The sequence below is a fragment of the Impatiens glandulifera genome, chromosome 1 (genome assembly GCF_907164915.1).
Source record: "Impatiens glandulifera chromosome 1, dImpGla2.1, whole genome shotgun sequence".
NCBI classification, from domain to species: domain Eukaryota; kingdom Viridiplantae; phylum Streptophyta; class Magnoliopsida; order Ericales; family Balsaminaceae; genus Impatiens; species Impatiens glandulifera.
In genome coordinates, this window is record NC_061862.1 from 36,795,198 (window position 1) to 36,811,488 (window position 16,291).

Consider the following 16,291-nt stretch of genomic DNA (forward strand, 5'->3'; position numbering starts at 1 on the left):
ACAAGGTGTTGTTCTTACCTTTGTGGCTGGTGAACCCACTGTTCCTGCTCCTAAAGATTCAATGATAGCTGGAAAAGTTATTCGTGTGGAGCTCCCTGCTGAGCTCAGTAAGAAACATCAATCTGCGTTTGAACTGATGCGTTCCAAAAGACAGACAGGTGGAATCGTGCTCGGTGAACCCAGAACTACTCCAAAACCCATAGAGGTTGTTGGAAAAGGCAAAAAGATTGCGATTCCAGTTCCTGAAAAAGTATCGGAGGCAACAGAGATTGTTGACCTTATTTTAGATCAAGTTAAAGTCATTACGGCTGAGAAACTGGAGATTTTTGAATCTTGGTCGCTGGAGAGACTGTCATCCAAGTACAACGATTCTCTGACGAATTCTGCAATAACGAAAGAATGGAAAAAGCGGGTAGCAAACGAAAAGAAAGTGCTTAAATGGGAAAGAACTTCAGAGGTTGTTGAGGCTCTGAAGAGAAAAGATCTAGTGGAAGCTTGTCTGAATGGAAAAGCTCTTTTCCCAATCTTTGAAGCCATAAAGGCTAACTTCAATCCTGCTGAGAAAGGATCTGAAGTTGAATTAAAAGTTTTGAAAAGGTTGAATGACATTTTGGACATTTACGTCTCGGTAGCTTCTCGACACATTCATGGTGCCGATTGTTCTAGCACAGAACCTCTCAATGATGATGAAGATGTGGATATTCTTGATGCTGAGAATGATGTCGATGAGCTAGATGTTGCTCTATTGATCGAATTCGGGAATCTTTCTGCCGAAGAAAGACGCATTCTAGATCAACCAATTCAAGAGAATCCAAATGAAGAAGAAGTGATTGTCCAAGAGCCTGAACAAGCCCTTGAGACAAATGTAGAAGAAGTTCTTGTGGAAAATGCGATTGAGGATGCTGTTCAAGCTCCTATTGAAGAAGATGTTGCGATAACCCCTGTTGTGAGAGCAGAGAGAATTCAAGAGAAAGTGGTCGAGGTACCTCAGCCAGAAACTATCAGATCTGAGGGGGAACCCTCCAATGAGAAGGCCGATGAAGAAGAAAGTTCCTCATCTGAGGAGGAACAGGATCAACAAGCAAATTTTATCAAGCCCCGTCTATTTCCCGACACCATTGTGGGAAATGTTCATGAAAATATCAACATTCCTATTCATTACTCTAGAAATCTGTATGAGAGATTTCAGAGAGCAGAAGAAGAAATTTTAGAAGAAGAGCGAGATGAAGCTGCTAAGAAAGACGAAATGAATCAACCAGAGAAATCCTTGCAGATTCACACAAACTTTGAGCCAATTCAGAGCATGGCAGAAGAGTCTGAAGAGATTTCATCACATGAAGAATCTTCTGCCAAAGGAAACAAGATGTTAAGGTCTATGAAGTCTGTGTTCTCATCTATTCAGAAGACCATGACAAAGGCTATGAATACGAAGGAAGAAGCAAGAAAGGGATTTTGCGAGATTATCAAGGTCCTTACTGAATTGGATAACACTTTGAAGAAGAACACATATGAGACTCATGTCGCAAATCTAAACTTCTCAAAGTTTGAAAAGCAACTCTTCAGTCGTCAAAGTGAATTACTGGACATTGAAAGGCAATTCAATGATGAACGTCACAAGGAGACCTTAGAAGAATTCAGTCTGGTGAAGAATCAGATGGTGGAAATTCAGGGCTGTTTGAGTAGAAATGACAATGAACGACAGGAATTTGCTGACTCCATTGCAAGGAAGTTTCAAGCAAAGGAGAACGCAAAGGCCAATGGTGAATGTGCTCAACCTTGACTCGCTCAAGGTGAATCAAGTAGAAGAAATGACGGCGTGTCAACCGGAACTAGATCCAGGCGAGCTCGAAGCACCGATGATAATCCTAGGCCAACCAAGAGAGGTGGAGGTCGAATCAGTGGTGATCGTGGAGGTCGAAGTGGTGGTGGTCGTAGTACGCTAGCCAATGTTGATCAAGGAGGTCGTGGCAGCGGTAATGAACGTGGTGATAGATCAAGTGGAGGCGGTCGTGGTGGTCGCGGCTATCCTTCCTTCTTCAACATGGTTCCCGGTCAAGAAATGAGTCCAACCGATCCTCGAGTTAAAAGGAAAGAACAAAAACCTCTTTTATACTATATTCAAGTCTTTCAAACAATGTTTTTTTGATGGTTCTTTGAATACTGGTTTTGGATGTGTGATGTAAGTGAACAAAAGTTTTGTTTATTTATATGATGAATGCATATTTTGGTATATGTATGCAGGTTTCCAATTTCTTCATCAAAAATGGGGAAATTGTTGGATCAAATTATTTTGACTAAGTGTTGAAATAATTTAACCACTGAGATTTTGATGATGAAATGACTTATGAGTTTTGATAAAAGTGTATTGAAACAATATTTCATAAGACTTGGCTCTAATAAGAGTCATTAGACCGATTTTGGCATTAGATGCATAGAATTAGACGTACAGTCTAACTAATCGAAGTTAGACGTGTAGTCTAATGAATGCATAGAATTAGACGTACAGTCTAACTCATCGGAGTTAGACGTGTAGTCTAATGAATGCATAGAATTAGACGTACAGTCTAACTCATCGGAGTTAGACGTGTAGTCTAATGAATGCATAGAATTAGACGTACAGTCTAACTCATCGGAGTTAGACGTGTAATCTAATGAATATATAGAATTAGACGTAAGTCTAATATACACGGAATTAGATGTAAGTCTAATGTGTTTGGAATTAGACGTGCAGTCTAACTCATCGGAGTTAGACGTGTAGTCTAATAGACGTGTAATTAGACGGATAGTCTAATAGATATTCGAAATTAGACGTGTAGTCTAATGAATGAACGGAATTAGACGTACAGTCTAACTCATCGGAGTTAGACGTGTAGTCTAATATATTTGCAATTAGACGGATAGTCTAATTTGTGCGGAATTAGACGTGCAGTCTAACTCGGTGGAGTTAGATGTGCAGTCTAATAGACTGTGAAAGTTAGACGTGAGTCTAACTCCTTCAGACAAGTCTGAGGTAGAACCGGCATTAGACGTGTAGTCTAACTCAATGGAGTTAAACGTGTAGTCTAATGGTTATTGGATAATTAGACGGGCAGTCTAATTAGTGAAAAGTTAGACGTGAGTCTAACTCCTTCAGACAAGTCTGAGGTGGAACCGTGATAGAAAAATTAAGTAAATGTAATTTTTGGAACCGGCCAGAAAACTAAACAACTATTAACTTCTATGTGCAGGAACAGATCGAATTGCATAAACCGGCTGGAGCCTCACAAACCGGCTGAAGAACACTTCAAAGAAATCCAGTTCCAAGTGATCAAGTCAAGATCAAGAGGAACCGGTTTCAACATTCTCAAGGGACCGGCTAGCAAAGAAAAGTCTACATTCCAGCCGAACTATACTATGTAAGAGTCAACCGGAAACTTAAATCTACAAAGATGACGTAATATGACGAAATAGACGTGTCTTGGAGATATAAAAGAAGATAAGATCCGATCAGAAGAAGGAGATAAAAACAATGATGATTTATTGATCTGACTTCGACAGCCGGAGGGTGCATGCCTGACACGTGTTCGAATCTGCAAATCGGTTACGTCATCTTTACCTGAGGAGTATTTGCATGCTTGCCAAGTGTTAGGAAGGTGAAACGTGCAAGCAACTTCTCTGCACCGGCGTGACTCTGAATTAACCAATCCCACAGTGAGAGAAGAAAATGACTGTTGGGATCATCTTCACTATAAAAGGAAGACGAAGCGACCTCATTAATGACAAGTTACGAAAATCTTAGAGAGATAAAGAAATCTCATGCGCGATCCAAAACCGTTGTGTCATTTACCGAAAGCTATTGTTGTGTTATGTTATTGTATTACATCAAGAGTGAGTTGGTGTAACCAGTGAGTAGTAAGTTAAGGCTCGACAGGCAGTGTAATTGTTGTAATCTTGAAAGTTAGTGGAGATCCTTCTCATAACTTGAGAAGAAGGGGTGACGTAGGAGGGTTTGCTCCGAACATCCATAAAAAATCTTGTCTCGTATCATTTCTTTTATTTCTGGCTTACTCACTCTAAAAACCGAACTATTACCAACCTAAACATAATCCTTAACCAAACCGGTCCATATATTCCATCCAACCGATTCCTTGTTAATCTCATCAAAACTAAGTCGCATACGTTGCTTCAGACTAAAACAGACATTTCCGCCCTTGAACCCGGTTCAAGAGTCTGTGACAGTTTGCGTAGTGCTGAGAGCGGTTGTAGTCTCTAACCGGACTATCACCAAAATGTGTTGTGTGTTGTGTAAGCGGCCACCCTTCTTAAAACCGGAAACACCCCGGTCCTCCAAGGGCGTCCCCGATCCTAACAAGTGGTATTAGAGCAAGGTTCTTAGCACTCAAGCAACCGAAGAAGATGGGAAGCATGACCCACAGCGACAAGCCACCAATGCCAAATAGTGAAGCGTTTAGCAGTTGGAAGAAACAGATGTATCTACATCTGATCACGCTAGATGATGAGATGAGCCGAGTTCTGAAAGAAGGGCCAATCAAAATCAACAAGGAGTTAGACGAATGGACAAATGAAGATCGAAGACGGAGTAACTTGGACAACCATTGCATGAGGCACATCTATAAGGCTATTGACAATAATACCTTAAACAAGATATCAGCATGTGATAATGCAAAGGAAGCCTGGGAAACAATCATTCAGATTCATGAAGGAAACGAAAGAACAAAGGAAAACAAAATCTTGGTGGCTACACAGAAATATGAAAACATCAGGATGAAACCGGGGGAAAATATGAAGGAATTCAGTAACCGGTTCAACAGCGTAGTCAACGAGCTTCAGACACTCGGAAAGAAATACGACAACCGAGAAGTAATCATTAAAGCCTTAAGATCACTGCCGAGCACATGGGATATCAAAACCATGGTGATGAGGGAATCAAGCAACCTCGGGCAGATGAAGTTGCATGACGTGTTTGAGGATCTAAAAGCTTACGAGTTCGAGATCAAGTCTCGGATCGAAGATGAAGCATCCACGTCAACCACAACTAGAGTTTTAGTTACATCGGTGGAACCGGCGGTCCAAGTATCAACCTTTCCGGTTCCAGTCAAAAACGCTGATCAGATCAGTGAAGATGTGATGGCGATACTAGCTCAGAAATTTGGGAGATTCATGAAGAAGAATCAGTCGCCATCTAACAACAACTTTAGCTATAATTATGTAGATAAATCAAATAAAAGATGTTATAACTGTGACGGTTTTAGACATTTCAGGTCAGAATGTAGGAAACCGAGAAGAGACGACAGAAAACCGGAAGACAACTATCAAGGCAACAACTACTAAGGTAACCGGTACCAGGGTAACAACTACCAAGGGAACAACTATCGGAGAAATGATAACCAACGGAACGACTACCGGAGAAACGATGACCAGCAAGCCGACGAAGGAAAGGAAATACAGAAAGCACTCATTGCATTTGACGGTGGAAGCGAATGGGCGTACTCTGACAACGAAAATGATGAAGAAAGAGTAACATGCTTCATGGCAAACGATGAAGAGGTATTTGATTTCTCTTCTAATGAGTTCTCTAAGGAAGATTTGATTTCTGCACTCAACGAAATGGTCGCTGAGTTCAGAAACATATTTGCATATATACCGACTCCGGTAGAACACAAAACCGTAGAATCAAGTGGTATCGCTGATAAGTCATGCGAAACTGCAATGTATGAACCGGATGAACTATCCTTAGAAAATGAGGATACAGTTCAACCGGTAACTGAAATCGATGAACGAGCATTGTATGTTACGGCTACGTGGGAAAAATCTTGTCAAGCCGTAAAACAGATGTGTAATTATAAAAGACACCCTAAGTGTAGATTTGGTATTGGTTATGAGCAGAACAAACAAAACGAATCAAATCAACCTAACGGGATGAAACTCACAAAAGACAATCTTCCATTCATAAGATTTGTCAAGAGTTCATCAACCGAAAATGAGGAAGCACGTGATCTAAAACCGAAAAAAGAACTTAAATATGTGAGTCCGACTGAATCAGAAAACTGGCTTCATCTTGAGAGAAGGAAAGCAACCGGAAAGAAAATAAACAAAATAAAACAAGTAAATCTAGGTCTCAAAGACACTCATCACCACAACATAAGGCATTCTTGAGCAAGGATCAAAAAGATGTAAATAACTTTCTTTTGCAGGTTAGGAGAAGCAACCGGTTAAAGAACTCGGAATGGTATCTGGACAGCGGATGCTCAAGATACATGACCGGCAACGATGAACTACTAACCGACATCAAGTATGAAACCGGAGCAGTCATAACATTCGGTGACAACTCGAAAGGTAAAATTGTGGGCAAGGGTAAGATTGTCCATGTTAACCTATCCATAAATAATGTATTACTGGTAGAACACTTGCATTTTAACCTATTAAGTATAAGTCAAATGTGCGTTGTAGGTTATAAAGTTGAATTTCACAAGAATGCATGTTTAGTTAAGAATCATCAAAATGACATTCTTTTGACCGGCAACCGAATGGGAAATATTTACAAAGTTGATTGGAAAACTGATTTTGAAAAACCTGTATGCATGATAGCTGGAAATGATCCAAACTGGCTTTGGCATAAACGGCTAAACCATTTGAATTTCAAAACAATCAACTTTATATGCTCTAAGGAATTAGTTCAAGGTTTTCCAAATGTTAAGTTTTCAAAAGATAAGGTATGTGCTGCATGTCAAATGGGTAAACAAATAAAGTCATCCATCAAAAGTAAAGGAAATTATCAATTTGAACGGTGTTTAGAACTTTTGCATATGGATCCGTTTGGTTCGGTTAGAGTAACCAGTCTAGGAGGCATGCATTACACTATGGTAGTTATTGATGACTATTCTAAGTTTACTTGGGTAATATTTCTAGCCTCTAAAAATCAAGCAACTCCAAACCTGATCAAATTGATTTTGAGAATACAAAATGAGAAATCTATTCGAGTAAACAAAATCAGAAATGATAGAGGAACTGAGTTTATAAATAGCAGATTAACCACTTTTCTTGATGATTCTGGTATTAGACACGAGTTGTCTAGTGCTAGAACTCCTCAACAAAACGGACTGGCTGAGAGAAGAAACCGAACTCTCAAGGAAGCCGCAAGGTCAATGATAGCCGATTCGGGTATCGCCCAAAAGTTTTGGGCTGAAGCTATCAATACCGCATGATACACACAAAACCGATCTTTAGTAACTAAACGTTTTTCAAAAACTCCTTTTGAAATATACTATGATCGAATTCCAAACATACGGTATTTTTCGAATTTTTGGCAGTAAATGTTTTGTTCACAACAACGGCAAAAATTATTTGACCGTTTTTGACGCTAAATCCTATGAGGGAATAATGTTGGGATATTCGGCTGTGAGGAAAGCATATAGAATATACAACACTAGGACTTTAACAGTTGAAGAAACAGACCACGTTGTTTTTGATGAATCGGTTGAACGAAACACTGCATTACCCTTCGACCTTCACAACAGAATGGAAAACTTCAATATATATTCTGATGATGAAGATGAGGTTCCGGTTTTTAGACGATTTGTCAATGACCAAGCGGTTGATGCTGAACCTCAGCCTGCTCAAGCTGCTTTACCGCAGAAAGTTGACTCTTCAGTTTCGACTGAAGAAATCGGTCGGTCTGACTCTATTCAGCCTACCGATTAGTCTAACCTTGACCAGCCAACCGAAAGCTTGATAGACACGTCTCGGATAAACCTCAGAAAGAACAAAAATCATCCACTTGAACTAGTAATAGGTAACATATCCTCACCCGTCCGAATTAGGCAACAAAATTTGGAACACTATGAAAACTCCGCTTTCATATCACAAATTGAGCCGAAAAAGGTGGATGAAGCATTATCAGATCCCGATTGGATCCTAGCAATGCAAGAGGAATTACACGAGTTTGAGAGAAATAAAGTCTGGTACCTAGTTCCTAGACCGAAAAATAAACCGGTTATAGGAACACGATGGGTATTCAGAAATAAACTCAATGAAGACGGTTTAGTTACGAGGAATATAAAGCCCGACTAGTGGCTCAAGGCTACAAACAGGAAGAAGGCGTTGATTTTGAAGAATCATTTTCCCATTTAGCTAGACTTGAGGCCATTAGAATATTTTTAGCATATGCAGCTTTCAAAAATTTCAAAGTTTTTCAAATGGATGTTAAAAGCGCTTTTCTAAACGATAAGGTAAATGAGGAGGTATATGTTAATCAACCTCCAAGTTTCAAAAATCCAAAACATGAAAATCATGTTTACCGGCTGAACAAGGCCCTTTACGGTTTGAAATAAGCTCCAAGATCCTGGTACGATACGTTAACACAATTCTTATTTGATCACAAATTTAAAATAGGTTTAGTTGACAAAACACTTTTCAAATTTGAGAAAAAGGGATACCTATTATTTGTTCAAATATATGTTGATGATATTATTTTTGGATCAACCGGTCCAAAACTATGTGATAAATTCTCAAAAATGATGACTGACAAATTTCAAATGAGTATGATGGGAGAACTGAGTTTCTTCCTAGGACTTCAGGTTAAGCAGATTGAAGCCGGAACGTTCATAAGCCAACCAAAGTACACAGCCGAACTACTGAAGAAATTTGGAATGGATACATGCGCCGAGGCGGCTACACCAATGAGTTCTTCCGTAAAGTTAGACAAAGATGAGGATGGTCAAGCCGTTGACATCACAGCATATCGGGGAATGATTGGATCTCTGCTCTACTTAACAGCCAGCCGTCCAGACATCTTGTTTGCGGTTGGAGTATGCGGAAGATTCCAAGCCAATCCAAAGCAATCACATTACACTACGGTTAAAAGAATATTGAAATATCTGAAGGGAGCTCAAGACGTGGGACTTTGGTATCCAAAAGACTCAAGTTTCAATCTCATAAGCTACTCAGACACGGATTACGCAGGATGCAAAATCGATAGAAATAGTACAAGTGGAACTTGTCAATTCCTGGGTGACCGGCTCGTTACTTGGAGCAGCAAGAAACAGATCTCAGTTGCAACGTCAACAGCAGAGGCAGAGTATATAGCAGCGGAAGCTGCTGTGCACAACTCCTATGGATCCAACAGCAACTAAGGGACTTTGGCGTAGTAGCTAAGGAATCACCAATATTTTGTGACAACACCAGTGCGATAGCGATTACATACAATCCGGTGTTGCACTCAAGAACGAAGCATATTAATATAAGACACCATTTCATCCGGGAGCATGTTCAGGAGAAACACATCCGGTTGGAATATGTCTCAACTGAGCAACAAGTGGCAGACATCTTTACCAAACCGCTGCAAGAAGCTAAGTTCTCTCATTTCAGAAATATTCTAGAAATTACTGATGTTAAGCAACTTATACCATGATCATACATACTTCTTACATACATAATTATGAAAAACCGGGATATGCGTTCAAGGAGAAGCTCTCGCTTCTCAAACCATATTCAAATAGGCCATTGAAAATTCAAGGATGCTAACTGGGAGGAAGTCTCCGGTTATGCCTGGTCACTTCATGATGTCGAACCACATGAATATTTACTAGGCGGGTGAAATGACCTGGTAAAATTGGACATATTTAATCCAAAGCTGAACAAATGTTGATATGTCTCAACATTTCTTCACAATCGGAATAAAATATCCAATTAAAACCGGCCATGGAAAACCGATTAGTATTAATACACTCTGGTTTCGATAGATTGAACTTTTCCGGTTAACTTGAGATAACTAACCGCGTTTTCATGCATACCTTGAGAAATGAAGCCTTTAATTAATTAAATAGTTTACCTCAATCGAGATGACGACATGTGTCCATCATCAAGAGAGGGAGACTCACATCTTGTCAATAGATTTTTGTCATCATGAATATCTTAGTAATAATTACCTTTGCATTGGAAATAAACATTATACACTTCAATAGTTAAAGCCTATTAACTAATTGATGACATCACTAAGCATGCTTAACCTATTGATCTAGCCGAACCCCTAGCTATATAAACCACCCTCAAATCCTCACAACTCTTCACAAAAATCTACTATTCACAAAACTATCTTGAGCTTAAACTACCTCAAGAACATGAACTCCGACCCACTAGCAAAGAAAATTCTCTTGGCTGATTTCAACTCGATTTATAAATACAAAGATCACGATGTCAAAGAAATGTTCTTAGCCGTTGAAAGAAGCGGACTAAGAGGATTTCTGGAAAATAGATTCATCCTCGACTACCTAGTAGTCGATGAATTCTTCCAGACTGCAAAAGAAGTGCATCAAGACATAATCGTTGCACGAGTTTACGGTCAATCCTTTCTATTCAGCGAGACGGATTTCGCTGAATACTGCGGTTTGCCCACTAAAGGGGTAACCGATCTAACCTACTCTCCGGTGACCATTGAAGAAATGTGTCATCGGTTCTCCAACTCTGACATCCCGGTTAGACCCTGGGGTGCTAAAAGCCAACTCTCTCACAAATACCAACTTCTTTGTGAGATTCTGGGAAAGTCCGTTCTGGGCAGAGAGAAGAGCTACTACTACACCCAGAGGCTCTTCGAGATGATGATTGCCATTACGGTTGGGACACCGGTAAACTGGTCCTGGATCATCTTGAGCAACCTAAAGAAGATGATTCTTTCAAACAAAACCGGCTATGCTCCTCAGCTAAGCGGTTTTTGTGCTAGTCTGGATATCCACTCCGGACCCTTCGTCACTCTCCATCTGAAGCATGTGCTCACGAAGGAGAGAATCCAAGAGTTGATCGACCGGTAGGAAGCAGCTAAGGCCAAGAGGAATCAAGCGGCCGGGTCATCAAACGTTTAACTTTTCCTCATCCCCTTTATCCTTTCCTAAACCGTTAATTTTGTTGTACTACCGGTTTAGTACTTTGCATTAATGAAGACCATTTCTTTCTTCCTCAATCAAAAACAAAGAAATCCTAAAGTAAATAACCAACATTAAATGCGCCGTATCAAACCAAATCAAATCAGTCTTGGAAACAGAAATATTCTCCCTCCAAGAAGCATGCCTGATCCGATTAGACTAGACATACCCTTATCCTCTTGAAAATTGACAAGGCATTTATGACCAGACATAAACGGTCTGATTTTTCAAAATATTCTCATTTAATGCACCCAACCGCTCACGCTATAAAAGGGGACCTAATCCTTTCTCTTCAAACACACTTCCAATACTCTTCTCTCTCTAAGCTTGAAAGTTCAAAAAACTCTGTTCAATTCTCAATCTCACTTTTCTCCAAAATGAATGATGAACTACGAAACACAATCATAGTTAACTTCCAAGAAATAAGAAATGGCCGGTTTTACGAAAGCATATTCCAACCGATCGTAGAATCGGGGCTACAAGAATTTCTTGAAGGATCAGACACCATCCTCGAAGATGAGGTGTACGAGTTCTTCAACAACGGGCATATTCTTAATGATGGTAGCATTCGGACCATCATTAACGGGAAATTTCTTCGGCTTACCGAAGAACACTTTGCTCTATTCTTTGACCTTCCAACCGAATGATTCTCAGACTTCCCAACGCCGTTCTTCCCGGCTAAGGAAGACTACGCCTATATCTTCTCCTCCTCCATCGAACCGGTCGCCGACCACGGGGAGAAGGACAAACTCGCTCCTCAATACCAAGTCTTTCATGACTTGATTCAGCGGTCTATCATGGGCCGAATGCCCAACCAAAACTATAACTAGGAGGCTTTCGACATCATGATAGCCATCATCCGAAAATCTCCCATCAATTGGGCTTCCTACCTCTTCAACAATTTGAAGAAGCTCATCACCGCTCCAAGGGGAAGGATCGATTTCGCTCCACAAATCACTCGATTCTTGGAGGATCATCGTCGCAACCTCGGGCCCGGTGTTCCTGTCGGACCGGCCAACACCCAGACTCTATCCATGCTAAATAGATGGATATCGAGAATTGAGGAATGGACACCCGACAACACCGTGAACAAATGGCTTATCAGAATGATTGAGGGGGATTGGATCGATCTAGTTTAATCTATCTGTATTTTCCGATTCTCTGGTCATTTTGTTGTACGACCGGAAAACCACTTCATTATTCTATGTTTCAGACTCATCTATAAAATTTTCCCATTTTTAAAAGTCTCCGGTTCTTCACATTACATTTCTTTCCGGTTTTGATCTGAATAAACAAAGGACTCCAAGTTAAAACGAAACTTCCAGTTAACAAGCTTCCGGTAAATCAAGATCAAAAACAAAGTTCAAAAAACTTACCGCCCACGGTTTTTACCGCGCATAAATTACCGCCCATTGTATTCTCCGCTTTTACCGCCGAAAGTTACTACAGTAACTTTTGAGGGAAAGTTGGCGCCAAAAACATAACCAAGTGACGGTTCACCTTCTAACCGCTCAAAACCGCCTCCTATATAAGTTCAAAACAGTCCATTTTCTACACAAGCTTTCTCTCTCTAAAATCTTAAAATCTTATAAATCTCTTTGACTTCCGATCATCGTTGTTCTTCATCTTCTTCATTCACAAAATCATCATGGCTCTAGTTAAATCACCCTTTCAATACATGTTGCAGGTCGATTTCAGCGACATCGACGAACACGCTGCGGAAGAGAACAAGGCGGTGATGCAATCGCTCAGGGATTCGGGATTAGAAACGTATTTGTCTGGTCCGTTCATCGTGCACCCGACGTAGGTTATGGAGTTTCTGGCGACGGCGACTCTAACGAAGAGGACAGTCTCCGCCACCGTGAACGGCAAAGCGGTTAACATCACGGAGGAGATCTTTTCTGAAGCACTCGGTTTGCCAAATACCGGGCTGGACTTCAAATCTAGCTTGACAGACGCAGAATCCAACGCGGTCCGGTTGGTTATATCGGCTGACGACAAGGATCTGGTAACTCACTCAAGCCGGAAGAACAAACTCAAGCCGGAGTTCAGATGGCTGCTGAACATAACCTCAAGATCACTTCAGGGTAGAGGAGGAAACTTCGATAACCTGACCAAGCTGAAGTTAAAGATGATGATGGCGATTGTCCGCGGTGACAAGATAGACTGGGGAACTGTTTTGTTCGAACTGATCTGCGAAATGGTGGTAAAGAAGGATGGCCGGGTTCAGGCCTTTGCAATGCAAATAGTGAAGATTCTTAAGTTCCTTAATGTGGAACTCGGTGAAGGTGAACCGCTTCCATCCGCCAATGTTCTTAACTCTGAGTAAATGAGCAAGAAAACTGCTAAAACGGCTATGCCAAAGTCCTCCAGAACAAAGTCATCAAAAGGAACCAGCTTATCCGCACCGGCTGGTGAAAGTTCGAAACAAGAAGATCCCAAGGGGAAGGCGGTTCAATCCAAGGCCTCTCAGAAGAAAAAGGGAAGGAGGAAGACATCTGTAAAGAAGAGCTCCAACAAACCGGCAGACTCCGAGAATACTCTCTCCTCGGATCATTCACCAAAAAGAACCGCAGACATCTTTCAGTCCACTCCCATCAACACAGTCCATCCCATTCCAGTCGACTCTCCATCATCAAGGCAAACCGAACCCTCGGGGAGCCAAGAAACCAAGTCAACATCGAAGGAGGCAGAAGAGGTTAGTATTTATTCTGAATACTCCAAGTCCCCGAACAAGAAACTCGATGAAATAATGGTTAAAGTAGGTTTAAGAACCTCAGAGATTATAGTGGACGTGGTCCAAACTCTACATCGTGAAACCGAAGACGATGTGACAAGTCTTCTCAAGCCATCTAATAAGGTTGAGATACCCGGTCAGAGTGAAACCCATCCGGTCGAAGAAACAGCCAACATTGAGAACATCATCCCTCCGGCTCAGGAGGGAAATATTGAAGAAAAAGAACCATCCGGCTCGGCGGGGAACAAATCCGTTCCAACCGAAAAAACGCTCCAATCGGCTCAAGATGGGCTAGTCGATTCAACAATCACACCTGAAGGTCCAATTCAGGTTAACAAAGGCAAAGAAGTTCTACTTGAGGATTCTGCGGCAAAGGGAAAAAGTGCTTTGCAAACCGGTCCCCAACCTGAGATTGTAACCGAAGCCGAGGTCCCCATTTCAGTAGAAGAAGAGGAGGAGATGTATCAGAAGTTCCTCCTGGATATGAACAAGGATGCTGAAGAGTTGGTCTCATCGTACCACCTGTGGGTCAAGCTTCGTTGTGAAACAAAGTTATCAGACATGCTCCCCGACATTAGCGGTAACAAGCACTGGGAGAAACTTCTGGCTTTAGAAGAAGAGGATCTCAAGCTAGCAGGTACCAACGTCATTCAATCCGCATTCAACAAGACGTTGGCAATACACGAATACGCCCGGTTACATGCAGTAGAAGATACCTTGAGAGAGGCAGAAGGGGCAACATTAACTCCAATAGAATCAAGAATGTTTGAGCGATTTCATTCGGTGCGTGATAAACTCATTCAAAGTACTGACAGGCTCGAAGCAGAATGGAGGAACGAGTGCAAACATGTCTTAACTCATGTCGATCTCTATCAAAGTAAACATTTCTTTGTTACCGGAGAGTCCTCCATGACATCAGAAAACCGGAGCAGTGATCTTCCACATACTGATAAGACTCCAGAACTTGAGCAAGTAAAGGAAGTAGTGGTTGGTACAATCATCTCTTGTCTTCACAAATACAGCTTTGCTACCGATGAGAAGATTGCAACCGTTGAAACCAATTTGACAAAAACTATCCGGGCATCCATTCAATCCGAAATTGCCAACACCACTCAAACATCGATCAAGTCGATGATAGATGAAACCGTGCAAACATCAATTAACTCAATGATCGCCGAATCCGTTCAAATCGCAACCGCTCCTCTAATAGACATGATGCAGGCTATGGCCGCTCAGATTGAGGAGCTGTCCAAACTTCAAGTCAACAAAACTCAAGCGCAGATCAGTTCTGATGCCGAAACTGCCAAGAAACTTCAAGACGAAGAAAAGGAGAGGGAACGGTTAAGGAAGGAAATTGAAGACAAAGATCATGAGTTGGCCAAGCAATGCAATGAGGAAGAAGAGACCGCTCTACAAGAATCCACACCGGCTCAACCCTCGCACTCTATGAAAACAAGGAATAAGAACAAACGGAAAGCGGTTCCGGCTGTAATGAAGCTGGCGGAACGAAGCGGTCTAGGAGAGATTCAACTGGTCGGACTAAACGAAGAACCTCTTGACAAAGAAGAAGAAGAGGACATCAAACAACTCAATCGGCGAAAGAAGAAAGCAGTCGAAATTCCAAGTACCAGGCTGATTGTTGCTCAACCGTCTCGCCCACCAAGACCAGTAAGTGGCGGTTTTGGATTCGGAAAACGAACTCCCGGCATCTCAAGTGTATTTACCGGATGGAAATTCGACGTTGAACGAAGAGAGAGGGAATGGAAGGCGAGGGAAGAAGAAGAAAGGAAGCGGAAGGAGAAAGAAAATGAAAAGGGGGGATTATTCAATCCTTAGTTTATTTTCTCTCTTATGAACAATTTATCTGTGTTTGGTTTTATTTCGGAACTCAGTCACCTTTTATCATACTTTAAAGTACTTATTTCACTAAACATCCTTTGAAAAATCAAAACATGCTTTGAAATTTTTCTTAAACAGAAAAATTTCAAATAGGGAGAAGTTGTTAAACAGATTTTTCAAACCGGCCATACATTACGAGTTTTGAATATTTATTCTAAATAATCAAAAAGGGAGAAATTGATAGAAAAATTAAGAAAGTTAATTTTCAAATCGGCCACACATTACAAGTTTTGAATATTTATTCTAAATAATCAAAAAGGGAGAAATTGATAGAAAAATTAAGAAAGTTAATTTTCAAACCGGCCACACATTACAAGTTTTGAATATTTATTCAAAAAGGAAGAAATTGATAAAAAATTAAGTAAAGGTAATTTTTGGAACCGGCCAGAAAATTAAACAACTATTAACTTCTATGTGCAGGAACAGATCGAATTGCATAAATCGGCTGGAGCCTCACAAACCGGCTAAAGAACACTTCAAAGAAATCCAGTTCCAAGTGATCAAGTCAAGATCAAGAGGAACCGGTTTCAACATTCTCAAGGGACCGGCTAGCAAAGAAAAGTCTACATTCCAACCGGACTATACTATGTAAGAGTCAACCGGAAACTAAAATCTACAAAGATGACGTAATATGACGAAATAGACGTGTCTCGGAGAAATAAAAGAAGATAAGATCCGATCAGAAGAATGCGATAAAAACAATGATGATTTACTAATCTGACTTCGACAGTCGGAGGGT

At 40.9% G+C, this 16,291-nt stretch overlaps 1 protein-coding gene across 1 annotated transcript; it reads left to right on the forward strand.

Moving 5' to 3' along the window:
• The first annotated feature begins 13,245 nt into the window (after positions 1 to 13,245).
• LOC124924725 lies at positions 13,246 to 15,489 on the forward strand. Its single transcript, XM_047464723.1, has one exon. It carries the CDS (start codon positions 13,246 to 13,248, stop codon positions 15,487 to 15,489), a length of 2,244 nt encoding a protein of 747 aa, XP_047320679.1.
• The last annotated feature ends 802 nt before the right edge of the window (positions 15,490 to 16,291 follow it).

Bases quoted from the DNA above. Each gene is read 5' to 3' on its own strand.
- LOC124924725 (XM_047464723.1), top strand. From the start codon at position 13,246: ATGAGCAAGAAAACTGCTAAAACGGCTATGCCAAAGTCCTCCAGAACA.